Consider the following 27,340-nt stretch of genomic DNA (forward strand, 5'->3'; position numbering starts at 1 on the left):
TGGGGTAAGAGATTCAGTAAAGGGTCCGGCCCACTGAGAATCAATCCAGGGACTGGCTGCTTAAGGCGTATGTGTCCTAACCATTTGGCCATGGGGTCGCCCTTATGTCTCTTTTTTTATCCATTCAGAATCAATGATAATTACTGTCCTCCAGAAACTTGGGTGAATAATTCAGAATGTGTCTTTTTGCTCTGGTCCTTCGGATGTGTTTCACTTAGTGCTGAGCTGTAATTGCGTCTCTAGAGGATCTGACTGTCTACTCCTCTAACCCAGTTTTCCCTCCTCTGCCTTCTTTTCCAGTGCCATGAATAAGCCTGGACAACAGCTGCTACCCACATAGAGGTCACTTCACCTCTCTTTCCATTTGCTTTGGTCCAGAGGATGCTGGTAATGTGTCGCGGGCGCAGGAAGTTCCTGGCGGCCTCCCTTGCCCTGGTCTTCATCCCAACACTCACCTGGCTTTACCTGTCAGTTGGGAGCTTTCAAGGTAAGTGTGAGTGTGTTTAGAAGCTCAGGGAACGACACATCTGCACCACGACAGTCAACACGACAGCAGCTCATTTTCCTCCTGTAGAGGAAAAATCCATTAATACATAACATTTATGATAACCAGTCATCAAATGGCTCTAAATACTAACAGATGGCTAGTTCCTATTTCCACTCAAGCTTCAGTATCAGCTAACTCCACATCCCACTGTATGGTCACTGAACTCCTCCCATGTAATGTTGGTCTCCATGTCTGCTGTGTGCACGGCTTGTATATAAGTCTCTGGTCGTCCTGTATCCACCACTTGCCGTGCACAGTTGCTCACTCACAAGTGTTTACACTGGTGAAACTCAGTGTGTTGTGATGCCGGCATTACTGATTACATGTGTGTTACTGCCTCTGGTGAACAGATAATTTAAATGCATCCTTATTGTAAAAAAAAAAAAAGCACAATAATTCTTATGAAGAAAGTTTGGGGGGGGGCAATATTAAGCTCTTCCCACTACATGTATGACAAAGCACTGAATTTTATCTTTTGCTGATTTAGCCGAATATCAAACCTAGATGACAGTCAAGCTAACCGGTCCTAAGAAAGGTGTGTGAGAGTGTAAAGTAAAATTTTCCATTGTCCGATATTTTCAGGCAATTCCATTTTTTCATATAAACAAAAAACGAAATAGAAATGTGTTTGGACATAAGGAAGACGGAGGCTTATTATTGGACTTCTTGTCCCTTTTAGAAACTCAAGCATTAAAAAAATAAGAACATTACGAATAAAAACTGAACCCTAAAAAATGAAAACAAGAACCACACCATGAACGAGAAACAACAACAAACAACCACTTAACAAGAGTCCAATGAAAACAAGTACATCTGAAACACTATGTGAAAAAAGAATAAACATCATTGAATATTTACATATCCTAAATGAAATGTGATAATAATTTATTTTTAAAAACCTTTGAATGTTTTCTTACCTAAGACAACATACGGGGGTTCTTTGCTCAGTTTCAGTCAGCCTGTGGTCTCCTCTGACTCACCTGTAGATTCACTAGTGTGTGTGAGTTCTTCTTCTTCACACTATGTGATTAGACCTAACACAAAGTGTTGCCCACCTCTTTACACTGCAGCCAAGTCTTAACAGCCAAACTCATCAGAGGAAATGTGAGGAAACAAATGTCCTGCAGACAAAGTCACCCCTCCCTCGCTGCTGTGGTGGTGGTTTATTAATGAATTACTCGGGCCTGTCCAAAGTTGATTACTTCCTCCAGACAATATAGTTCTGGAGTGCTTGGAGCCATTTTAATGACTTTGACTCGCAGGATTGAAACGCTGCGGTAGTGCCATTTTTAATTATGATTAAACTGACAATTTTGACTTGGGGGTCACTGTCCTGGAGACTGTACTTGTGAATACATTCCCATAATACAATTGTCGCCAGGGTCTGCAAAGTAATTATTAGATTTGGCAGTAAGTTCCTGGCGGCTGGAGAGTAGTTGGTGGAAATATGATAAGTTATGAAAGGACCGGGCTGCAGGGAGCATCAGCTGTAGGTGAGGCCTGAATGTGTGAGACAGGAGCAATGTGCTTCTGCTAGCTCAAACTCTGCCTTTAACATCTCTCTCTCTCTCGCTCTCGCTCTCGCTCTCGCTCTCGCTCTCTCTCTCTCTCTCTCTCTCTCTCTCTCTCTCTCTCTCTCTCTCTCTCTCCCCATCTCTGACCTGCTTTTCTTCCTCAGTCTCCATCGTCATCATCCTCCATCCACTGTGGTTTTTGTTCCCTTCTCCCCTCTCTCTGCTGTGTTTCTCTGTCTGGCAGATTGAGAAAGATTGCGAGTCCCTGGGGTCTTGAGTGCTTTGTCTGGATGAGCTGCTCGGAGCAGAGACAATAGGGCCACAGTCCACATACCCCTGTCAACATACATATGTGTACTTTGGTGTGAGGGTGTTTTTAGGAAGCGTATTGCTGTCATACAAGAAATGGAGACCCCACTTTGTCCCAGCCCTCCGCCCCACTGCCTACTGCATAGAGACCAATGGTTTTCCTCCCTCCCTTTCCTTTGATGGAAATAAACCAGTAGCTGGTTGTGTGCATTACTCTAATCAGAAGGAGGCTTCACTTGTGTTTTACTTAGCTGCAGTGTTTTGAGCCAGCCGCAGTTCATGTAATGGGGAGTCGACCTCCACCCGATACCTGATCATATGATATCAGGAAACTTTTAATGTTAAAACGGGATACAGATTTTTATTTTTCTAGTGAAACAGCAATATGCTTATGTAGAATTTCTTTGGTGCAAATAGAAATATAGCCAGAGTACGATGGTGTACAATGGCCATTATAAGTAAAAATATATTTATAATGGAGCAATGGGGGTGGAGTAGCGTTGTAAGATAAAAAACTTAAGTTTTTGGTTACGAATTATAGTGGAGATGAGGCTTCTGGCAGGTGAAGGCTTCTGGCATAGAGGGAATGGTCCCTTATCAGGAAGCAGCCGATGAGGGCTGAGCTGTGAGGGGGGGCGGTTGACTGCTCAGCAGGAGGGAGAACAAGCTGTGGTAGAACCAGCATGGTGTAGCCTGACCGTGTTTTTGCAGTGGAGGCTGTCTTTACAGCAGTGAGAAAGAGCTGGGTAGCAGAGGGACGAGACAGGGGGCTGAGTGAAGGTGGAGGCCCGTGCAGATGAGCTGGTTATGGAGAGGTGGCGGGACTAGAGTCGAGTGGATTAACAGGCAAACATAAAAAGAACATGGAGAGTTTTATGTTGGAAGTTTCAATATTTTGAAGTCTCACAAAATCCCCCCACCAATCCCCTGTCTATCATTTTTTTTTCTTTTCGCCAAAATGGCCCTAATATGAATTTTTGTATTTACTCATAACTACACAACATCTAAACCCTTTCCTAATGTTTGCTGGTCTTGTTAAATTACTGACACACAGTCACATGCCCATATAAAGTGATATTGCAGAGGCAGACTTTGTGGTGATGGAGATAACCACACGGCAGTTAAAGGGTATCTTTTAACCATAATGGTCGCCTCATTAAAGCTGGGGTTGGTAATCCTGAAAATAGCTAGCAAGAGCAGGCTAAACTTTGAAAATATGCAACTCATACATCCCAGTCCCTCCTATTGACCGTCCTGTCAAAGCTGCTCCCCCGAAAACACACGAAGGTGCACTGACAACTGCTCGAAGGCGACTTTTCCATGACTCGCTCGCCAACTTCTGACTGTCATCTCTGCCTCAGCCGTATATGTGTCTCTAGCTGAAGACTCCAGCCATGTGCAGTGAGAGAAAGGGCAGGGTGCACCCAGGCAGGCAGGTTGGTTATTCTCAGACTCTGCCAGCCAATCATTTCAATCGGTCCCAATGAAATGATTGGTCACATGTATTACAGTCCTGCGAGGGCCAGAGACACCAGCCTTTTTTTCCAGACAATTTGATTTATTGATGGCTGTCGGGACATGTAGAGGATTTCAAATGTGTTTCAGAAACAATTTACCAGCCCTACCTTTAATTAGCATATAGATAATATAATCAGCTGCAGGGGATATGTTTTATTTTAACTAGAAGTTAAAACAAAGTGTGAGTGAATGTGGAGCCTGCCTGGGGTGTCTGGATAATTTGCATATTGCACAGTGGGATAAAATTAGTCTTTGGACTGAAATCAAACTGTGTGTAGCACCACAGTTTAAAAACCATGTAAAATACATAAAAAAAAACAAAAAACATCAGATACGTGGTCACATTTCAAATTTTTAAACTTAAATAGCAATTCTACAAATTTGAGACTTTGTGAAAAATGAATGCCTGACCACTCAAAGTGCTTTACAGTGCAGTTTTACTTTAACCCACTCACACACACATTGACAAGGCGATATGTGGGGTTCAGTATCTTGCCCAAAGACATTTCGGCATGCAAATTAGGGAAGACTGGGATCGAACCACTGAATCCGCTCTTTATTAGAAAACTGATTATTTTATATTATATTGCTGTTAAAAGAACCCTTTCAGCTAAATTGTACACACTACCTTTAACAAGTGTTTCTGTTGGAAGTGTAATATGACTCAATCAAATCAAAAAATTGGAAATGTCTATAGAGACTTGGACAGACTATTTATATTGTGAGAAAATACAGTGTTTCTGATGTGACTGAGTCAGCTAATCAGATAGAATGAATCAGCCGCGGCCCAACCTGGAGAAATGTTTTCATCAGGCTTGTAGGGGTAAACAGATTTCTTTGGCAAACTAAAAAAACAATTAAGTGTTTAAATTATTTCTGTAGAAATGCTTGTTTATTAAGCCTTAAAGGTATTAATGTTATTTGTTTTTAAGTGGGTGATGTTTGAAGAAAACTTAATATATGCAGCTACAAAGAAAACTAGAAGTGACACCAGGATATAGATGACTTTCCAAGGTTGTCTTAACCAGAAAGAACACTTAATATAAGGTGTTGAGCTAAACATGTGTGAGGACAAAGTGCCTGAATGGAAAGTGCAGTGTGTGTTACTGCTCGAGTGAAAATTGAAATTGAGGGAAATTGAGATTTCTCAAAAGACAAGAGGGGAGTTGGTATTGTGGTTCGGCCTGGTCATCAATATGATCGACTGGGTGGGTGACACACATCTTATAGAAGTTAGCAAAACACATTTCTCACCTACTTAATACCTGATAACACATGATGTTGATATATCCATTAGGGCTGAACGATTTGGGGAAATAATCTTTTCTTTTCGATTTTTTCCCCCAATATGGCGATTGCGATTTAATATGCGATTTTTTTATTTGATCGACTTTTTTTCCCCCAACAAAACGTAATGAATGATTTAAATATGACCAACACAATATTAGATACATTTAGTGTTAAAATAATATTTAAAGTTATAGGTGTCTTACTGCTCCCAAGTCAGAAACATTTCACACAACTGAAACATAGAATTTGCCTCTACTATACTTTGAAAATATTTTGTAAAATCAAAGTAAAAAAAGTTGTAAATAAAAAACGGAGAAATGCACAGGCCACAAAGTCAAACAGTACAACTGCATGTATGAACAGTTTCCTGAAGTTAATGAAATGGTCCCACTCCTCAGACTGTGATTTTTAACCCTTTCGAACACAAGTCACGTAACAGACAGAGTGTGTGTGTGTGTGTGTGTGGAGCCACAACACAGCAGCCATGAGGCGCTGTAAAGACCTGGCGCGTCCCGTTCATGTGCGGGTGGCCGTGCAGCGGTACGGAGGCGACGGGCCTCAGCAGGAACCCCCCATGCTGAACACCTCCGTCTCGCAGATGTGCGTGTAGGTGACCGGGGGGGCTCTGGAGCCCCGCCGCCCCGGCGCTCGGCTTGCTTTTCCGGCGAGGGATTTTCAGGTCCACCGCCGGCACCGCGATCACCAGGCCTGCTTCGCTGTCTTCTGGATCAGCGGAGTTGTGTTGTCCCGCGGCATTCTGGCTGCGGGTGCGGACGGCGGCCCGGTGCGCTACTCTCGTTCGCACGTTATAATCGTGCACGTTGCGATTAGGAAATCGCGTTTTATCATATCGCGATTAAATCGCAAATGCAATTAATCGTTCAGCCCTAATATCCATTTAGAAAAGTATAAACATTTTGCTATGTTAAAGTTTAAATCAGACTCTGAAAAACGTGAAGGCATTCATACTTGATCTCACTGAGAAATACCACCATTTAGTTTTCCATATTCCGTATCAATTTTCATAAATATATAATCTATGATGTAAAAAGCCAATTTACTTCAGCTCAGGGCCAAGAACCAAAGTTTAGTCTTGCCTCACTTTTCCAAAGGTTATCCAAAGCCTCCATTAGATTATGTCTCGTCTCATTGTCTCAGTGGCACAGTTTTCCCTTGAGTGTATTTTCCCCCCAGAACACTGCCAAATTTAAATGGATTCCATTAGGTAACGATACATGGCCAAGTTTGGCTCTCCGCTCAAATTTGAACACTCTGTGGTCAATGCCTCACTATGACCACCCAAGGACACACACAGCGGATAAGGGAATTAGTCAATTAACAAAATAAATGAATGAACAAATGAGTATTAGCTTGAATTATTCTCGTGCATCTTAGAAAAACAAATCACATGTGGCCCCGGAAAACCAGATTAGTGAATCCCATATTTCATTCAAATTGGCAGTAATGGGGTCTGAAAAATGCCGGGTTTATTTTGAACTTCTCAGTGAAATTAGCCGACTCTTTGATTTCTTCTCCTGAAGCCCTGTATGCAAATATTGTCTGTCTCTCATTAATCACATTGCCCGTTGGCTACTTCATTACTTTGGCCTTCCTGTCAAATTCATTTTACCTCCCTTTGTGGTTTAGTTGAACCTTGCGGCTCCTGCTTTTGTAAATGGACAACAGTCTTTTATATTCCTCAGAAAAGAGACTCACACTGGGGAAATCCATTTACAGTAACATTCCCTCTGTTTCGCAAGTGGAAATGAATGTGTCTCTGTCCTAAACCTGACTTACACCTTTATATAGATCCCACACAGTTGTCTCAACGACAGTGAACTACATCCTGAAACAATCCCACAATTCATGTCTGAGAGATTTGTAATGTTTGCATTATGGGCTCATTTACTAAGCTGTCTTCTCTTATATAGGATTTGGGAACATTTTGGCTTTATTACCCCGAGGAACCCTTCATGACCTATGTCAACAATAAGACCAAGAGTCCACACTCAGCTAGTTTGATGTATGTTGCCTTATATTTTGAGCTCTGGATGTTCAACATATGTATAATCCATGTGTGTTCTCATATGTGTGTTGGTCATTCAACAGCTTTTAATGTCAGTGTCTAAGGGGAATGAGAAACTGTGGATTGTGCTAGGTTGTCTGTTGTCCGGGTTATGAAAGAGGGAGACTGGTTTTGGTGGGATGATTTGTCATTCAGTCATTGTGCCACATGAAAATGATTTGCTTTGGAGGATTTAGCACAAACTGCAAGACAATAACCATAATGTAAGCGTTCACCTGATGTTCTCTTCTTTTCTATTTTGGTCATACTCTAATTCCCTCAGTCCCCCTACATGTCCCAGTTTTCCCATCGTGAAATCATGGTCTTTGAAGGTGTGGTACCGCACAGCGATCTGAGCCGCACAGTGCATGACAGTTTCAGGTCTCTGTAACTTGATTTAGCTCAGAGAAGACTTACAGTCCTCTGCTTCACCATGAGTCTTCGTCTTCCAATCGAAACTTTGGCTGTAGGGAAGGTAAGGGAGACATTTCTTTTGGAATGGCTTTTTGGTATCCTCTGCCTCATATATTTGTTTATTTAAGAACACAAAAGATGCTGTGTTTCAGCAGTAAAGAACTTTGGTAAATGGTTTGTATTTATATAACGATTTTCTAGTTTTGATGACCACTCAAAGCGCTTTATAGTACTGTTTTCCAGTCAACCATTCACACAGTGCATCTATTAGCAGCATTTTATTTTTTTTCGAGGGGCAATTAGGGGTCCTCATCTTGCCCAATGACACTTCAGAATGCAGATGGGGAAGACTGGGATCGAACTGTCAACTTTCTGGTTGGAGGATGACTGCTCTACCCCTCAGCCACAGCTTCACTTTACTCCGCCTTTCTAGAGGAAAGGTCCATTCACAAGTCCATTCAGTTTCGAGCAACCAAGAATTGACCCGGGGATGTGAGTCAGACCCAATCCAAACTAATTAATCAGTCTAATTAGGATAGGCAGGATTCTCATTCAATCCTCACAGGTCTCAAGTCCAGGGGCTTTCAAAGTATGACACTGTGAGCTAGCCCTCAGGTTAAGCTTAGGAAAAGGAGCCCCCTCTTCTCACAGTGGGTTATTCACTCACTGTAGATGCCTATAATTTTGTGGAGAAAATACAATTCTCCGAAACCTCTGTATCTCTGAATCATTTTTTAAATGAAATCAAGCTCAAATCCTGTCTCCTCTCACCTACTGAGCCTTCCTTGAAAGTGTGCGGAGACCCCCCTGGGGAGGCCACGTCACACTCTGAAAACCTGCTCAGTGTCACTCTAGCCGTTTTCAGACACGACCTGCGGGTGAAAGCCGGAGAGTGGACTATAGAGTTTACGCAGAGTTTGCCTTTCACGCATGCACAACGCAGCGGGAGGTTATCTGCACAGAAGCGTTCGCAACAGCAACAAATTCTCTGCATTATTCAGCCCAATGGTGGAGCATCCGGGTGCAGCAGGCAGAGGCATGGAAGTTACGTTTTAACTCCGCTTTTTACAAACACAGTTACTAGTGTTGGTTCTTATTGCTATAAAGTCTCTTAACATCTTCGCCTGTGTGACACCGCTTTTTCATTGTGAGATATTTGTTTTCCTTTTCTTTTTTTCATTTACGGCTGTCGCGCAATATAAGCACCATCAACCCTCCACACACTCGCGGTGAATCCAGCGGGGGATACCCTTCTGTGTTCAACATCGACTCTCTAAAGACTTTACACTTGGAGGTCAGGCGAATAAAGTCCGCAGAGACTTCAGAGCATCTCACTCTGACATTTGCGTTCACACGTGCACCTCCTCCAGAGAAAATACGGAGTGATTGCAGAGTCCAGTGTATGTCTGAAAGTGGCTTATGTCTCCGTATGTACTCAATGTCAGCTTTGATCACATAATACAACAATTTGGCAAAATATTTTAATGAGTATCCAATGTAATCATTTACATTGTAAAAAAGGCATTTTCTTCTTAGAGTTAAATTCATGTATGAAATGATTTTCTGTCATTGATTCATGTATTTATGAATTATTAGAGCCTTAAATTATTTCTATAGGTTTGTTTTTGAAACATGTAAATTATTTAGTTTCTATGACTTGACATTTATTTTCAGGACATTATTATAAAGTGCTAATGTTCCCCTATTCCAAACAGTACTAATTAAGTCAGTGTTTCCCTATAATCACCTACTGTGGCAGCCTGCCAGGGTCCAACTTCTCTTGCCAAACGGTAGAAATCCTGAAGTGTTGGTGGGTCATCAAATTATCCGTAATGTTGTAACAGACACTGGGCCGTCAACCAGGTGGAAGTCAGAATGCTTCACATTTGTTCTGCATGTTGCCTTGAACACTTGTGAAAACACATAAATGAAGCATACGTGATGTGTTTTTAGATTAAAACGTATTAGTGTGGATGTGGTTTTACTCCAGTCATACAAACCAAAGAAGCCATATTAAATAATTGGTCCAAGGCATTATTTATTTACAAGCATCTCATGAATATGCTGGGATGTCATGCCTAGAACAAAGCACAACAATCCCTTTCTTCCTGATAAGTGGGATACTTTTGCATTTTCAAAACTTTGATAGGTCACCTTGGAAGAGCTGCCAGTAAATTGCAATGTAAATTTACAACCCAGTGTTGCCCTGAATCAAAGCCAAACAGTGCTCAGAACTGTGGAGAGTTCATCATCTCTCCAGATTCATTAAAAGTCTGCTTTGGAACTGGTTATTGCACATATATATTTGACATGCTTAGTTAGATCAGTCAGTGTATATCATACCGTCCCCATTCTTCTTAGGTCCCATAGGAAACTAGATGTCAGTTTTAATCGATATTGTCCTGGGTACTTAATGTGGTGGGGAGAAGGTTGAAGTTTCCTTTATAGTGGGCCAAACTTTAACAAAAAATTTTTACTTTAAGAAAAAATGGCTTCATCACCTCTAATTTTCATAGCGTGAAACTATTAACATACACTGTATATGGTTATATTGCAATTTACTTCTATTGCAATTATTTAATTTGTGTCTTCTTAGAAATGGAGATAATTTAATTTCGAGATAATGATGCAAATCCTTATTTGTTAGTCCTGCCTTTTTCTGAATGCTGTAAATTGGGTATTTGCAGATTTTAGTTGCAGCCGTTATCTTCTTCCAGCTACATGATTCTCTTGCAATGTCAAAGTCTGGGGTTTGTTTTAAGCACTTAATTGTGAGTATGTGGCTCTTATCCCTACTCTCTCTCTGTACCCAAACAATACAAAACTTGTGCAGGTTGTAAAAGACGTTAGCAGTGTTTTGAGTCTGTTGTGTTGACCAGTCTACTCTGCGGCATTATTTGCAATGTCCAGTTTTCTGGTCTGTCTCAGACTCTGTCCATGCAACAAACACAACCTCTCTTTTAGGTATGAGCTCCTTGGAGTCCCTCTCCTGTTCAGAATGAACCTATTCTGTCTCACTTTCACTGCCCTCCATGTTTGGTTGCATTGCCTTCATGCAAATTCCCTGTCTGCATGCCTTGCTGTGTGAAACACAAAATGATGAAAGATACTGCATGAGAATGATTAGTGGCACAATGAAATATATGATACAGAATAAGGTGAAATAATAGACATTTCTCATCATCACGATACATATCGTTTTATCACAGGCTAGGATCATAAAATACTATACTTTAATATACTGTGCTGAAATCTGTTTCCTTACAGAGAAAATGTGGCTGAGATATATTAAAAACAAAAAGAAATATGTTTAATAAACACGTGAATAAATGGCAACTGAACTGAACAGAAATTTTAGGGGTTAAATATAAAGGTAGAAAACTGATACAAAGGTTAAATCATTTCAGCCTGAATTGGACAGACAGAGATGAAAAAAATCTATGATATCGCAGTGAATCCTGGTGTCAACATGAACAGTCATTAGGGGTTTCCAGCACACAACATACATTCAGTAATGTCCTAACATTAAGCAAACAGAGTGCATCACCATATCACACACGTATGCAGTGAGACGTAGTAAACAGACTGAATGTATACATGATGCATTGTGTGTTTGATGTGAGTAGTCAAGCCTGTTAGCAGCTGCCATGCAGAATACCATCCATCCAATCTTCAAGCTACATTGAAGGTCACTGACCCAGGCCGTTCATCAGTTTTTATTATCATGGGATCAAACCATCACTGTCAATGCCAAGATTAGGCAGCTGACATAATCCATCTGTTCTGGCACACACACACACACACACACACACACACACACACACAGACACGCACAAGCTGTTGGGTACTCACACGCTGAGCATTAGAAAGGCTGCTATAAGGCTCATTAAACCTCACATGTGGGTGGTAGATTAGTAAACTAAGAGCTTTTGAGTCTTCTGTGCACCTGTCCATAAGCATTTGCTACGTTTTAACCAAGATCTGTGAACACAGCTACATTTCCATCACTGACTCACCTCAACTATCCTTTCAAAGGTATATCCCTGACCTCACCGATGCCCCCTGCAAGTCCAGAAGGACACCATATTAGCCGAGGGCAAATCCCACATTTAAAATTGAGTATTTCCGTAAACCCTGTCAGCCAGTGCCTTGACCTGCCATAAGCACAGCGAAGAAGTGTAGACAGCAACAAGACAATTTCAGGACTTAACGTAGCGTTCAGTTTTGACTTGACACATCACTTACATTAACTGTTCAATGTGTTTTCCATTGCACTCAGGGATGTGTAACATATGAAGTTTGCTCACATATTTTTACCCTTTATATAAAGTGGTCCCCCTAATCTGTCTGAACATATTCTTGCCCAGACTTTGTGACGTAGTAGTTGTAGTAGTAGTAGTAGCAGTATCATTGCAAACAATTCAAGTAAATCTCAAGTATTGATTATCTGGACTTGCATTAAAACAATTTTCTTGTTTGCCATTTTAAGTTTTTCAATTAAACTAGGCAGGTTTAAATTCCTCCAGCTTTATTTTCACTCTACAAGAGTCCTTTCCTCTCAAGAAAATGTAGCTAACTTTGAATTCCACAAACATCTGTCTGTCTGTCTGTCTGTCTGTCTGTCTGTCTGTCTGTCTGTCTGTCTGTCTGTCTGTCTGTCTGTCTGTCTGTCTGTCTGTCTGTCTGTCTGTCTGTCTGTCTGTCTGTCTGTCTGTCTGTCTGTCTGTCTGTCTGTCTGTCTGTCTGTCTGTCTGTCTGTCTGTCTGTCTGTCTGTCTGTCTGTCTGTCTGTCTGTCTGTCTGTCTGTCTGTCTGTCTGTCTGTCTGTCTGTCTGTCTGTCTGTCTGTCTGTCTGTCTGTCTGTCTGTCTGTCTGTCTGTCTGTCTGTCTGTCTGTCTGTCTGTCTGTCTGTCTGTCTGTCTGTCTGTCTGTCTGTCTGTCTGTCTGTCTGTCTGTCTGTCTGTCTGTCTGTCTGTCTGTCTGTCTGTCTGTCTGTCTGTCTGTCTGTCTGTCTGTCTGTCTGTCTGTCTGTCTGTCTGTCTGTCTGTCTGTCTGTCTGTCTGTCTGTCTGTCTGTCTGTCTGTCTGTCTGTCTGTCTGTCTGTCTGTCTGTCTGTCTGTCTGTCTGTCTGTCTGTCTGTCTGTCTGTCTGTCTGTCTGTCTGTCTGTCTGTCTGTCTGTCTGTCTGTCTGTCTGTCTGTCTGTCTGTCTGTCTGTCTGTCTGTCTGTCTGTCTGTCTGTCTGTCTGTCTGTCTGTCTGTCTGTCTGTCTGTCTGTCTGTCTGTCTGTCTGTCTGTCTGTCTGTCTGTCTGTCTGTCTGTCTGTCTGTCTGTCTGTCTGTCTGTCTGTCTGTCTGTCTGTCTGTCTGTCTGTCTGTCTGTCTGTCTGTCTGTCTGTCTGTCTGTCTGTCTGTCTGTCTGTCTGTCTGTCTGTCTGTCTGTCTGTCTGTCTGTCTGTCTGTCTGTCTGTCTGTCTGTCTGTCTGTCTGTCTGTCTGTCTGTCTGTCTGTCTGTCTGTCTGTCTGTCTGTCTGTCTGTCTGTCTGTCTGTCTGTCTGTCTGTCTGTCTGTCTGTCTGTCTGTCTGTCTGTCTGTCTGTCTGTCTGTCTGTCTGTCTGTCTGTCTGTCTGTCTGTCTGTCTGTCTGTCTGTCTGTCTGTCTGTCTGTCTGTCTGTCTGTCTGTCTGTCTGTCTGTCTGTGGAGTACATATCTCTTAGCGATTTCACACTTGGCATTTGTTTTGTAAATTGCCCAGTGCTGAGTAAATACTATAAAAGCCACACAAATCAAAGGCAATGAAGCAAATTCAGTTTCTTTTTATGAAAAACATTGACTATAAAATCTCCTCAGCAAATAAACCAAGTAGGATTAACACAAAGTTAGATTATTTATAAAAAGCTCTGCACACAATGTCCAGAACACAAACAACAATTGAAGATACATACAAATGATTGTAACCACCAAAAATGACAGACCATCATCAGAAAATATTTTTTTGACATGTACTCTGATTTTAGCTAAAAAAAAATTAAACTTGGTCCATGCGTCTCTGTCAACATGGCGGGAGTGGGGTTTATAAGCTAAACTGCAGCTATCATACCGGGGGGGGGGGGGCGATCCAGATAATGTGCCTTCATGTCATTCATCTTTTCATACAGTACAAGTAAGTGTAACCCCATGGATGCCTTTGGAAGATACACTGAAAGTTTGCTTCATGCTTCTCACTTTATCATTTTGAGCCTACAAAGACACAAGATACAGAATCCTCAAAGAAAAAGATCATAGGCCGTGTGACGCAGCAAGGGGGAGGCTAGGAAGGTTTCATTTCATGTCATTCATTAATCTATTCTTTTAATCTATTCTTTTTTTTCCAAATTAAGTTTCACTTTTATCAGTGGCAGTGTTTGGTGAACAGTATTCACTGCGGTCTCCTTGTCCTAATGATAAGACAAAATAATGGCTGGCTGGTGTACTTGTGCTGAGGAGTTTCAAGCTGTCTGCCAGGTCAACAGCTGCCATCACATGATGGATTTGTTGCCACTGCCCACAGGATATCTGCCCAAGAGCAGGAGGGAGAGGATAAGAAAAGAATCCGGAGCTAGAGAACAGCTGAGGAGAATTAAAGCTGACAAACGTGAACACACTGGGAGTGGGGCACCCAAACAGTCATAAATCATTCAGTGCCACAGGTCTGTCTGGATAAGGGGTCAGCTGATCATTAGTTTCTGCACGCTCTAAATGGGCCTCTCTGTGATGCGCCGCTGTTATTGTTATTGGTGGGTTGTGTTTGGACCAAGATTTCTGAATTTATGAGTTGAAAAGTTAATACAAATCTATAAATTGTATCTATGAACTCTGCACAGTGTTATTCTTCCTTTACAGAGTTCGAATTACACATTGGGTTTCGGGGGAGCCATATTTTGAGGTGGCACGACTTAATATGTCAGATACAGACATAGAATTCACAAATTCACATGCAGGAAGTGATGAGATGTTTCTTATACATCCCATTTGCCCCCTCTCGCTCAAACTTTGCGCATGCACTGCCTGACAACTGCGAGAAGTCTTTTTTGCAGTGACTCACTCGCTGACCTCTGGCTACTGTTTGTGCCTCTGGATGTCTCCCCAGCTGAAGACTCATGAGGTCATGCGCAGTGAGAGTAGTCAGGGTGCGCACGGGCTGGCCGGTCAGCTAGTGACAGACAGGCATGCCGACAAATCATCTAACGATAGAAATGATTGGTTGTTTATTACAGTCCTGCAAGGGCCACAGATGCCAACTTTTTTTTAATTTTTCGTTATCTTTTAATAAATATGTCTATTATTTATCGATGGCTTTAAGGACGTAAAGAGCATTTCAACAAATTAAATAAAAAGTGTTTCAGAAACAACTCTACCCCAACCCACCTGTAATTAAAGGGAAAGTTCACAGAAAAATTCAAATTCATAGGGGGGTGGGGGGGGGGATTCAGGTGTAAACAGCGCTGTAGCAGAATCCAATACAATCAAAGTCAATCGCCCTCTTAAGACGTAATAAAACAGAAAAAACATATATCATGCCTCCATTCTGCTCGTGTGGTGTCGTCCAAGTGTAGCCCCCCACATTCATATTCAGAGTAGTTGTTTTATTACGCCTGAAGAAGAGGTCACCTTGGTTGAAACATGTTTTACCCCTGAGACTCCTAAAGTGTTTTGTGGACTCAAGACTTCACCCAACCATCCATCGGCATAGTGGTGAGCAGATACTGAGGGAATTAAAAAAAATTGTGAACCATCCCTTTAAACTTCTGACTCCAGTTTCATCAAATTTTTTTATATAATAAAACCCAGTTTTATATAAAAGTCACATTCCTCTGAGGTAAATAAACTCCTCCTGTTTGAGAGTAATTTAAGATTTTTGTTCTTTATTGCAGACGAGGTGTCCAATATTCAGTAATCTTCTGCGACAAGTCCTGACCATAAAACTGGGGGAGTGAACTGCAATTTAGGACGGAGAGCAAGTGATAAAATCAAGATGGTTTCTACTTTGCTGACACATCTATAGGAGATGCAGCCCAGCAAACTACAACAAATTTGATAGTTTGTGGAATATAAATTTTACAACACATCCAAGCCAAACATTTACTCTAAATCTTTCTCTCAGAAGTGAATAACAGTGTTGTGTCGCACGGCAGCTGACATGCTCTTGTTTTTCCGTCCTCGGCAGGGAAACGTTGATCCATGTATTTTGTTTGAGGCTTTTGTTTCCACATAGACAATGAGCTTCATGACAGTTACCTCGGAGCCAGACGAATTGGCTGGGCCGCATGAAAGACCAGGTGCATCCGCTGCCCTGAAAATGCCATATGCAATCTCTGAGCAGCACAATCAAATGGTCATTGAGTCCGTTTCAGTCGGATTAGGCCCAGCAAATCCACTCTGAAAATGAATTACGGCTTGAACAAAATTGAGTCCAGAAGGTGCTCTGGTTATCTGGAAGAAAGCCTATGTGTCCCTGCATATTCAGTGTATCCTTGCTGTCTTTATTTATTATGTCCTCAGGGGGGACAATAAATCTCGGAGGAAGATAGAAAGAGAAAATATTCCACTTCATTAACACATTTGTTATGACAGAAAATCAAGCCGTGGCCAATATGAAGTTTTCTAACATTATCATGGGAATGAATTAGATGCCTTTACATATAAAACCATTTGAGGACATTGTAAAAGAAAAACTGTTAGGTGTGCTGAATTCTACTGCCATTTTCTCTGTAGGAGGAGCAGACATGTTTTTGAGTATCTCTGTCAAAATGGGAAACTGACTTTGGATGGGAGCAACTGGTGGTTGTCAGATACCAGATGGTATCGTACTGGAAAGCTGCCTTTCCCCCTTAACACAGATCAATACATGTAAAATGAGCTAAAACGCCTCTGGTTCTCTGCCATACTGTAAAGATGTGGATCTCTCAATAAGGTCACATCTATACTACTAAATTTTCTTTTACCAAAACAAGCTCAGTTAACATAAGAGTGTTGGCCATGTGTCAGTTTGAATCCCTGTGCATACTAACAGGCTATAAAAAACACATGTATGGACAATGGGCATGTGCGTGTAATTGATTGACCATGTTGCCTTCTACACTGGCAGCTGAGGCTATTGCCGGTTGTTTTCTTCTGGAAGGGGGTCATGTGAAAAATCTGCGAAGGTTTCTTACGGAAATGCAGTCCCAGAGTTTTCAAACTAAAACCGGCAGCATATCGTAAACATCTAAATTTAAGCGGCCCCAAAACTCTCTAGCTGCCAGGTGCATCCACAGCAGAGTTGATGCTTTTACAAACTAAAACATAGTGCTGTGGATGTAGCACAAAGCTGTCTGTTCTCCCCCCATCTGAGTCTCAATGGAGAACCCACTCTGTTCTTTTAGTCATCTTCAACCAAGCCTTCCCCCACCCTCCCTTTTTCTCCACCTCACCCTTTGGGAGCTGAGGCTACTGAGCTGTAGTGGAGAGAACGAGAGCTCCATATCCTCTCAGAAGATTTATCTCCCTTCCTCTCTGCAGGATTCAGAGCTGCTTGTTCATATTTGAAACAGACAGAGGGGAGGAGAGGAAATTGCTGCTGACGTATATCCAGAGTGCAGGCGGACCAGCTGTTAGTGCTGGTAGTATTGATCAAAACAAATCTGTGTACTTCCCCGTCTTGAGAGGCATCAACACTTGCAACTCCTAAATGTAAACCGCTACTGCCTCATGGGGTTCTCATTGGAAACTTCTGCTTAAAGGGGTAGTACACTGAAAATGTTTAATTCACTCATCATTTACTCACCATTGTGCCGATGGAGGGGTGGGTGGAGTGTTGTTTGAGTTCACATAACCCTTCTGGAGTCTCAGGGGAAAACAGCGTTGCAGCAGAATCCAATACATTTGAATTCAATGGTGACCTACGCTTGCGGACACTTGGATGACACCACACGAGCAGTGTGGAGGCATTTTCTCTTTTTTTAGGTGGTTTTATTACGTCTGCAGTGTAGGTCACCATTGACTTAAATTGTATTGGATTCCGCTGCTACACTGTGTTAATCATTACAAATATCGTCCATTTGATAGTTTTTAGCCAAAGCTCAAGAGGAATTATGTCAATTGAATGGAAAGAACATGAATGTTTTACTGATTAGGTTAAAGTACAGGTCCAAAATAACAGTTTCAGCAAAGGTCAGTGGACTCTTCATCTATTGTTATATTTTATTAAATCCTACATACAGTATCTGCTTTTATTTTGAATGACAGATTCAATCCTCTTAGGCATGGATGATATCGATAAACACATCTCCGAGAGACATTCTGCCGTTCTCCGTTCTGCGCCATTCAAACGAAACACAATGACGTAAATAATTTATTAGGTGTTGTCCAGTTGCACAGAATTCCACCGACAGATAATCAACAAGATGGAGCAGAAGAACAGTGGTGATAGCTGAAATATTGCAAAAATATTTCCAACGGATAAGATGTCTGTGATTAAGATTTAAGGATTAACGCTGTTATCCCGACATCATCCCGGTCAGGAGGAAGACAGGAAGAAAAGGAAGTGGCTCCGCTTAATGTGGCTGGTTGTGACAATCCTTAACTAGGCAGAGACTCAGAAGCAAAGGAAGCACGAGAGGCAGAAAAATAAAGTATTAAATAAAACTTTACTTAAATTGTCCAAGCAACAAATCCATACAGGGAACAGGCAGAAGTCAAAAGTCATAAATCCAGGCAGAGTCCAAAAACCAGGTAATCCAAACACAGAAGAAATCGCTGGAGAGCATGTACGCACACAGGAGACAATGACAATCTGGCAGAGGGTGAGGGGAAACACAGGGTATAAATAGGGAATGCTTAATGACAACAAGGTACAGGTGTGTGGGGAAACCAACAGGAAGTAAAGGTAGACATGAGACACAAGAACCCAGACACCAAAATAAAACAGGAAGTGAGATCAAAACAGACACAAACTGAACAGATTGTTACAGTACCTCCCCCTCAAGGGACGGCTCCAGACGTCCCCGGTTGGTCCGGGTGACGCCGGTGGAAATCTCTAATCAAAGTCTTAGCAAAAATGTCCCTAGAGGGGACCCAGGACCTCTCCTCTGGCCCATAACCCTCCCAGTCCACGAGGTACTGAAGTCCACGGCCCCTGCGGCGGGACCCCAGAAGACGCCTAACAGCGTATGTAGGCCCCCCATCAATGACCTGGGGGGGTGGAGGGGGTCTGGTGGGGGGAACCAGCGGACTGGTCCTGACGGGTTTGACCTTTGACACATGGAAGGTCGGATGGACCCTCATAGTCCTGGGAAGCTTGAGCTGCACCGCCACAGGGTTTACACCACCTTCGTGATGGAGAACGGACCAACGAATCTGGGTGCTAACTTGCGGGACTCCAGGTGTAGAGGAAGATCCTGGGTGGACAACCAGACTCTTTGGCCAACCTTGTAGTGTGGAGCTTGAGACCGGCCTTTGTCAGCCACACGTTTGTATCGGCTGGAGGTGCGGAGGAGTGCTGCCGGGCTCTTCTCCAAGTGAGATGGCAGCGGCGCACCAAGGCCTGAGCAGATGGCACCGTAAGCTCCTCCTCAAGCTCAGGAAACAGTGGTGGCTGATATCCATAAACACACTGGAACGGAGAAAGTCCTGTGGCTGAGACAGGGAGAGAATTATGAGCATACTCAATCCAGATCAAATTTTTGCTCCAAAGGGAAGGATTTTGTGAAACCACACAGCGGAGTCCTGTCTCCATCTCCTGGTTGTAACGTTCAGTCTGACCGTTCGACTGGGGGTGAAAACCGGAGGAGAGGCTGGCTGTGGCACCAATGAGCCTACAGAATTCTTTCCAAAACCTGGAGGCAAACTGGGGTCCCCGGTCCGACACCACATCCTGAGGGAGTCCATGTAACCGAAAAACATGAGACAACATAACCTCTGCCGTCTCTTTGGCAGAGGGGAGCTTAGGCAGAGGGACAAAATGAGCCATTTTCGAAAATCGGTCCACAATAGTGAGTACAACTGTGTTACCTTCTGATGGAGGCAGTCCAGAAACAAAGTCAATAGATATGTGAGACCAGGTCTCCGGGGAATAGGCAAAGGAAGGAGCAAACCATAGGGCCGCTGGCGAGAAGTCTTATTCTGGGAACAGACGGGGCAAGCAGCGACAAACTCCTGGACATCCTCCTTCAGTGTGGGCCACCAGAAACGTTGTCGGAGGAGACTAATGGAACGGGCAACCCCTGGATGACAGCTGAATTTAAATGAGTGTCCCCATTGCAGGACCTGCGGACGGAGAATGGACAGAACAAAAAGCCGGTTCTCCGGACAGCCTGCCGGGATCTCTTCCCCCTCTAGTGCCTGTCTGACCTTATCAGTAATGCCCCATGTCACAGCTCCAATGACGCATGCTGATGGCAGGATGGCGGCAAGGGTTCCGGGGTCTTCCTCCCGCTCAAATTGGCGGGACAGGGCATCAGCCTTGACGTTCCTGGATCCAGGGCGATAGGACAGTGTGAACACAAATCGGTTAAAAAACAGTGCCCACCTGGCTTGACGAGAGTTCAGTCTTTTAGCAGTCCTTATATATTCCAAGTTTTTGTGATCGGTCCACACCAAAAACGGCTGCTCAGCCCCCTCCAGCCAGTACCTCCATTCCTCTAGAGCCAGCTTCACAGCCAGCAGCTCCCTGTTGCCCACATCATAATTCCTCTCCGCCGGCGAAAGCCTCCTGGAAAAAAAAGCACAGGGGTGAACCTTGTTATCTTTAGAAGAGCGCTGGGAGAGGACTGCCCCTGCCCCCACCCCAGAAGCGTCGACCTCGACGATAAACTGCAGCTTTGGATCAGGCAAGGTGAGGATGGGTGCAGAAGAGAACCGCTGTTTAAGCGAACGGAAGGCCTCCTCTGCCTGAGAATTCCATGAAAACCTGGTTCCTGGGGACGTGAGGACATGGAGAGGGGCTGCAACAGAGCTGTAGTTCCTGATGAATCTTCTGTAGAAATTAGCAAAGCCCAAGAACCTCTGCAGCTGCTTTCTATCTGTGGGAACAGGCCAATCCATCACTCCACTGACCTTAGCAGGGTCCATCTGGATGCTATCAGGTGCAACAATGAACCCCAGGAAGCTAACAGATTGCTGATGAAACTCGCACTTTTCAGCCTTCACAAACAGCTGATTCTCCAGCAGCCGCTGAAGTACCCGTCGGACATGCTGCACATGCTCCTCTTCTGATTTGGAAAAAATCAAGATGTCATCCAGATAAATAAAAACAAACTTATTTAACATGTCCCTCATCACATCGTTGACAAGAGCCTGGAAAACTGCCGGGGCGTTAGTTAACCCAAAAGGCATGACCAGATACTCATAGTGGCCGCTAGGAGTGTTAAAGGCCGTTTTCCATTCGTCCCCCTGCCTTATGCGAACTAAATGGTAAGCATTTCTTAAATCCAGCTTGGAAAAAATAGTTGCCCCTTTTAATAGTTCAAAAGCAGACGAAATGAGTGGCAGAGGGTACCTGTTTTTGACCATGATACTGTTCAGACCTCTGTAGTCAATGCAAGGACGCAGGGATTTGTCCTTCTTACTAACAAAAAAAAAACCAGAACCAGTAGGAGAGGAAGAGGGACGGATAATACCAGTAGCCAGGGATTCTTGAATGTATTTGTTCATGGCCTCCGTCTCAAGGGCAGACAAGGAGTAAAGACGACCCTTGGGAAGAGAGACGCCATGAAGGAGGTCGATGGTGCAGTCATATGGCCGATGGAGGGGTAAGGAGGTAGCGCGGGACTTGTTGAAAACCTCCTTCAAATCCAGGTAGACGGGTGGGACACCAGAGAGATCAGGAAAATCTGAGGAAGAGTCAGAGTTCTGGGGACAACAACTAGGAGAGGCAGACACAAGACAGGATGAGAGGCAAAATTCACTCCACCCCAAAATTAACCCAGTTGACCAGTCAATGTGTGGATTGTGTCTCTTGAGCCAAGGCAGACCCAAAACGAGTGGCACCTGAGGCGAGTCAATGAGCAAAAAGGATAGCATCTCAGCGTGGTTACCTGAGATGGTGAGGCTCAAAGCTGGAGTACGGTGGGTAACATGACACAACAGGCGGCCATCCAGGGCGTTGGCCTCCCGGGGAACAGGGAGTAGTTCTGGGATAAGCTGAAGCTGCTTAGCTAGCTCCCGATCCAGGAAGTTCTCATCAGCTCCAGAATCCACAAACACAGCTAGCTCCAGGGAAACTTCAGGAGAGCTCAGACAGGCGTGTGTTAATGGTCTGAAGGGAGTAGAGGAAATTGAGGTTTGGCTCACCAATAAACCTCTCCTTATTGATGAGCCCGGTCTTTTAACGGACATGATGCCAGGAAATGGCCCAGCTTACTGCAGTAGAGGCATCTTCCCTCCCTACGGCGGCGCTGACGTTCCTCAGAGGAGAGGGGAGTGCGGCCGAGCTGCATGGGTTCCTCCTGACCACTAGGAGGCACTGTGGCGCTGTCCGCTGCCGTCACTGGAACAGAAGAAGAAGCAGGAATACGGGATGGCGAAGGCTGCCCCCACCGGGCTGGAGGTCCATCGTTGAATCGAGTCAGATGGCAGGTCGAGTGGGGCCAGGTGATCCTTAATGTCCTCAGATAAACTGTGCAGGAAAGTGTCACATAAAGAGTTCTCACCCCACTCGCTCTCCGACGCCAGGGTGCGGAAGGGGATAGCATGAACGGCTACTCGACTGCCTAGCTGTCTCAGGTCCAACAGTCCTCGAGCCGCCTCTCTGCCTGGTGTGCGGTGATTGAAATCCTTGCGGAGGGCTTCCGCGAAGCTCCTCGCTGAGACACAGGTGACCGACCTGTTGTCCCACTCTGCAGTAGCCCACTCACGGGCTCTTCCTGAAAGGTGAGTAATCATGAAAGCCACACGAGAGCTCTCGGAGGGGTAAGAGTGAGGCTGCAGTTCAAAAGTCATAGAGCAGAGTGACAGGAAGGATCGGCAAGTTGAGGGATCACCATCATACCTCTCGATACTGGGGAGACGGGGATCCGGGTGAATAACAGGTTGAGCCTCCCTGGGCTGGGGAGCAGGCGGAGCAGGTGGAGCCGGAGCAGTGGTCGTCAGGCTAGCGAACATCTGTTGCATCTGGGTAGACAGGTTTTGGAATTGGTCTGACAGGGAAGTTTGAAAAGCGTCCTGCCTGGTCTGCAATTGCTGTACGCCACCCACCAGAGAGGACAGCTGTTGCTCATGATTATGAAGCAAACTTCCTTGGGCACGGAGGGCCGAGCGTAGAACGTCCTCTGCTGAGTCTGTCATGGCCAGATTGTACTGTGGCAATCCTTAACTAGGCAGAGACTCAGAAGCAAAGGAAGCACGAGAGGCAGAAAAATAAAGTATTAAATAAAACTTTACTTAAATTGTCCAAGCAACAAATCCATACAGGGAACAGGCAGAAGTCAAAAGTCATAAATCGAGGCAGAGTCCAAAAACCAGGTAATCCAAACACAGAAGAAATCGCTGGAGAGCATGTACGCACACAGGAGACAATGACAATCTGGCAGAGGGTGAGGGGAAACACAGTGTATAAATAGGGAATGCTTAATGACAACAAGGTACAGGTGTGTGGGGAAACCAACAGGAAGTAAAGGTAGACATGAGACACAAGAACCCAGACACCAAAATAAAACAGGAAGTGAAATCAAAACAGACACAAACTGAACAGATCGTTACACTGGTGGTCTGGATTAGACTCTCAGCCAGAACCCAATCTGTTAGTGTTGTGGCCACTAACCTTACAGCAGTCACAGTATTTGCCAATAATGTCTCTGTGTTGTTTCAGTTTTTTCAAGTTCTCTCCTGTAGCACTGCTGTGGATGTCTCAGTTGGCAGTCGTATGTATCAGACGGGTTGATAGTGAATCAAGAAAAAGAAAGAGCAGAGATTCTACTTGCTCAATGACCTGCGGGTAAACATCAGAGCGTTGGCTTCAGTGTCTACCCGCAGTTTGCCTTTCACACATGCACAACACAGCGGGAGTTTTTTCTGCTCAGACGCGTTCACAACAACAACAAATCCTCCACATTTCTCAGGCGGGAGGTGAAGCAGCCGGGTGCCGCAGACAGAGGCGGGAAGTGACGTGATTTGATTCTAATGCGGAGATCACGTGATTTCCTTTACGACACACAGGCACCGGGCATCTGCCCTTACCACCACAAACTCTCTCCACATATTTGTTGGTGTCTTCTACGTGTATAGCTCCGCTTTTTCACAGGGAGATATTTGTTTTTCGTTTTGTTTTGTATCCCTTAACAGTGTCTACTCTTCCTAGCCCATCATTATTATATATAACATTATAATAATGATAATCTTTATAAATAAGATATCATTTTTTGTATTTAAGATTTTAGTTTTTTGCATTCTATTGGCCTGGTATTCAATATTTTAAGCTTCCAAATTTTGTATTGGTTTAAATTAATAGTTTATCATATCAATGTAGACTATACAATACAAATGAGAAAAATTAATTTTAGATCAACAATACAAATGACTTATAAGGCAGAAATATACCATTGCATTTATAGGACTGTGCTGGTTAGTTATTCAGGCTCTGTATATAGCAGGAAATGAGAATGCAATCATTTGATATGTGTTATTAAATTGATTACAGCACAATGAAACAACTAATTTACTTTTATTCCACCATGTGCTAGCAAGGCGAAATGCTATCCAAGTCACAGTTGGTCTGTCAAATGATTTATGGTCGGACCTGTTACCTGAGAGAGAGGAGGAAATGGGGTAAATGCAGTGTTTGTGTGTGGATCAGTGAGTCCATGTGAGGAGGGGTTCACTCCTTTCTGGTAATTATAATCACATCATGTTACTTGCCTGGGTGGGAATAAAAGTCAAATATTAATCAAAGATGAACCAAATTTTGTTACATCACTCCACATATTACATTATGCATCATTTATTCAAAGCGACATGCAATAAGTACATTCAACCATGAAGGTCCAAACCAGGAACAGCAAGAATAACATAGATACATTAGCTTTAAAAAAGACAAACTACAAAGTGCTACATGTTAGTGCCGTATATACATTTTTTTATTTTATTTTTTATTGCCAGAGTTGACGACGATTACTAGACCCTCATCCTTTAACTAAGGTGTAGTCGGAAGAGGTCAGTTTTTAGCCTGCGGTGGAAGATGTGTTGACTTTCTGCTGTCCTGATGTCAATGGGGACCTTGTTCCACCAGTTGGGAGCCAGGCCAGTAAGCAGTCGTGATTTTGTTGAGTGACTAGGCACTGACCGAGCAGCATGACTGTCAAGTGTCATACCCAGGTTCCTTTGTGGCCTGGGTGGGGGCTTCCACAGAGTTGTCGATGGTGATGGTAAGGTCATGGGTGGGAGAGCCCTTCCCTGGAAGGTAAAGTAAGTAGTTCAGTCTTGTCAGGAGGATTTTCAGGAGAAGTCAGTCAGACAAGCAGCTGCATGTGCTGCTACCTGTGTTTCAGACGGGGGATGTGTGTTGGGATCTACTTAGCTTTACTCTTTGGAGGAATTGCTTGCTAATTTCAATTTCCTAATGCCCTTTTGTCCCAAGGGCTGGACATATATCATGTCGCCTATCGTATATCTCTCTCTGATGTATTAATAATCTCTCTAAAATATAGACCCTATGTCTCTGTTTTCTCTGCGCCAGATAAGCAGCCTTTTGGTGTGCTGGCTGTGACTGGTCTTTCAGTGACCTCTTTAATATCTTGTCACTGAGGCCAGCGTGTCCACTCCACAGTGTTGTGCAGCTGTGTGAGCAGTGGTCCGTAGAGGTTCATGTGATGTCCTTCACACTGTCTGATCGGTATCCAAACACCAGTTACCTCAGCTCATCCTCGTGCCGAGTCAGAAGCACTGAACTGTCTGGTTGTGTCTATGGCAAATTGTGTGTGAGGCGTTATTTTCAAAGGCACTTTTTGTTGTAGGTGACATGAATCTTCCTTTACCTGCTAACCGCTGCTGTAGCTGTTTTTCGGCTTCTGTTCCAAATACTTGTGATGCTCTTGTTTCATCTTATTTACACAGACTGGTTTCAAACTTGTTCAGGCAGCTTCTAACCGTATGGAGCCTGTGTTTCATTTAACAAACCAGGCCAAGACTGAGGAAGCTGTGGCCTTAAGAGTCTTTTATGACCTGGTTCATGCCACTAGCTTAAATCACAGTTGGCTGTAGTGATTGCAGGCCTGTGTTTGTATTGTATTTTCAAGTACTAGTACAGTGGCCATTCTTAACCTGCCTGTTTGGAATGGGCTGTTTGTTTGGCCTTTGGTAATACTAATGGAGCTTTCTTTCTGAAACTGTCAAAGTGACCTCCAGCATAATTGAGCCGTGGCATGTAAAGACCGGCTGCTTGGGGTCCGTAGATCCATGAGGCTGCACCACCCCTGCTGCATGAAGAAGTGAAGTTGTTTGAGTCCACAAAACACTGTTGAGGTTTCAGGGCTAATCAGTTTAGCACATTAATGACATACCATCTTTTCATTTTTGGATGAACTATCCCTTTAATAATGCATATGTCAAGTTTGAAGCCGATAAACAAGCCACAGACAGAGATTTCTGGAATTGTTAAATATATAGTTTGAGTAAGTACGAGTTCTTTTATTATCGGGTATCGGCCATTACATTGTCTCCTAGAAAACATAAATTGACCTCAATTTTGTTTAAATATGTATCAAACACACTTAAATAGGAGATGTATCTTTCTAACCCTCTGATACGTCTTATTTTCCAAGGGCTTCTTAATCCAAATGCAGAGAGAGTTCCGGTTTCAAAACTATTAGACATGCAAACCAGACATCTGTGCTTGCTGCTTCTTTCAACTGATAGAAGGTTGGCATTAAGATGAGAAGCTGTCGCTGGAGTGTGTTGTGTGTTTAGCCTTTGCTTACAAGAGCGAGCGAGCAGAGAGGTTTTATGAGTGTCCGAGTTTTGCTAGTCTGTGTGTTTTAAATAATCACCTTTGGAAATATTTTTGTGTCAGCCCCAGTATCTATCCTTAGAACTGAGTCTGTCCAGGATGAATAGAGGAATGCACCAGATCTGAGTCTAAAGTTGAACCTATTGGTGTTTGCCCGCCCGTTTTGTGTAGTAGAGTAGAGTGATACAACGCATGCTTTGTTAATTCTGGCTGGGAATGCAGCTTTTTCGTTTAAATAGCGAATGTACCAATCAGAGCGTGTAAGTGTGGGTGTGTGGCCCGTTTATCGCCAGCTGCACACCCCCACGAAAATAAACACAGCATCTAAGAATGCTTGGTCAAGTACAGTTAGACTTTTTATTTTAATATAATTTCATATAACATGACTCCGCAACTTCTTCCATTTGTAAAAATTCCTGGACCCCATAATCCCTGAACAGCGAGCAACTACTGGAGGCAACCGAGTTATTATATCTTTTGCCAGTTCGGTTTATGACCTATTTCCCTCTCTACCTCACCATCCACCTTCTCTCACTTTGCCCTCTGTGCCGTCTTACTGAAGGCTCTGATCTGACAGGTGGCTTACACCCCTGGACAGAACAAAGATAAACCCTGAGAGATGTATCGAACCTTGAGCCTATGGAAGGGCCTCGGGCAAGGGTTTTTGGTCCCACCCACCATGTATCAAAATGTGATCGAAAATTAGGCTTGGATTAGAAAAAGAGGACA

At 43.6% G+C, this 27,340-nt stretch overlaps 1 protein-coding gene across 1 annotated transcript in view; it reads left to right on the plus strand.

Annotated features, from left to right (window-relative positions):
• large1 (LARGE xylosyl- and glucuronyltransferase 1) overlaps positions 1-27,340 on the plus strand; it is a 126,501-nt gene that overhangs the window by 28,542 nt on the left and 70,619 nt on the right. Inside the window, exon 3 of the mRNA XM_061077494.1 lies at positions 301-487. Coding sequence (XP_060933477.1) covers positions 382-487 — 106 coding nt within the window. The 5' untranslated portion in view covers positions 301-381. The remainder of the gene's footprint in view (positions 1-300; positions 488-27,340) is intronic.

Source organism: Limanda limanda, chromosome 1 (genome assembly GCF_963576545.1).
Source record: "Limanda limanda chromosome 1, fLimLim1.1, whole genome shotgun sequence".
NCBI lineage: Eukaryota > Metazoa > Chordata > Actinopteri > Pleuronectiformes > Pleuronectidae > Limanda > Limanda limanda.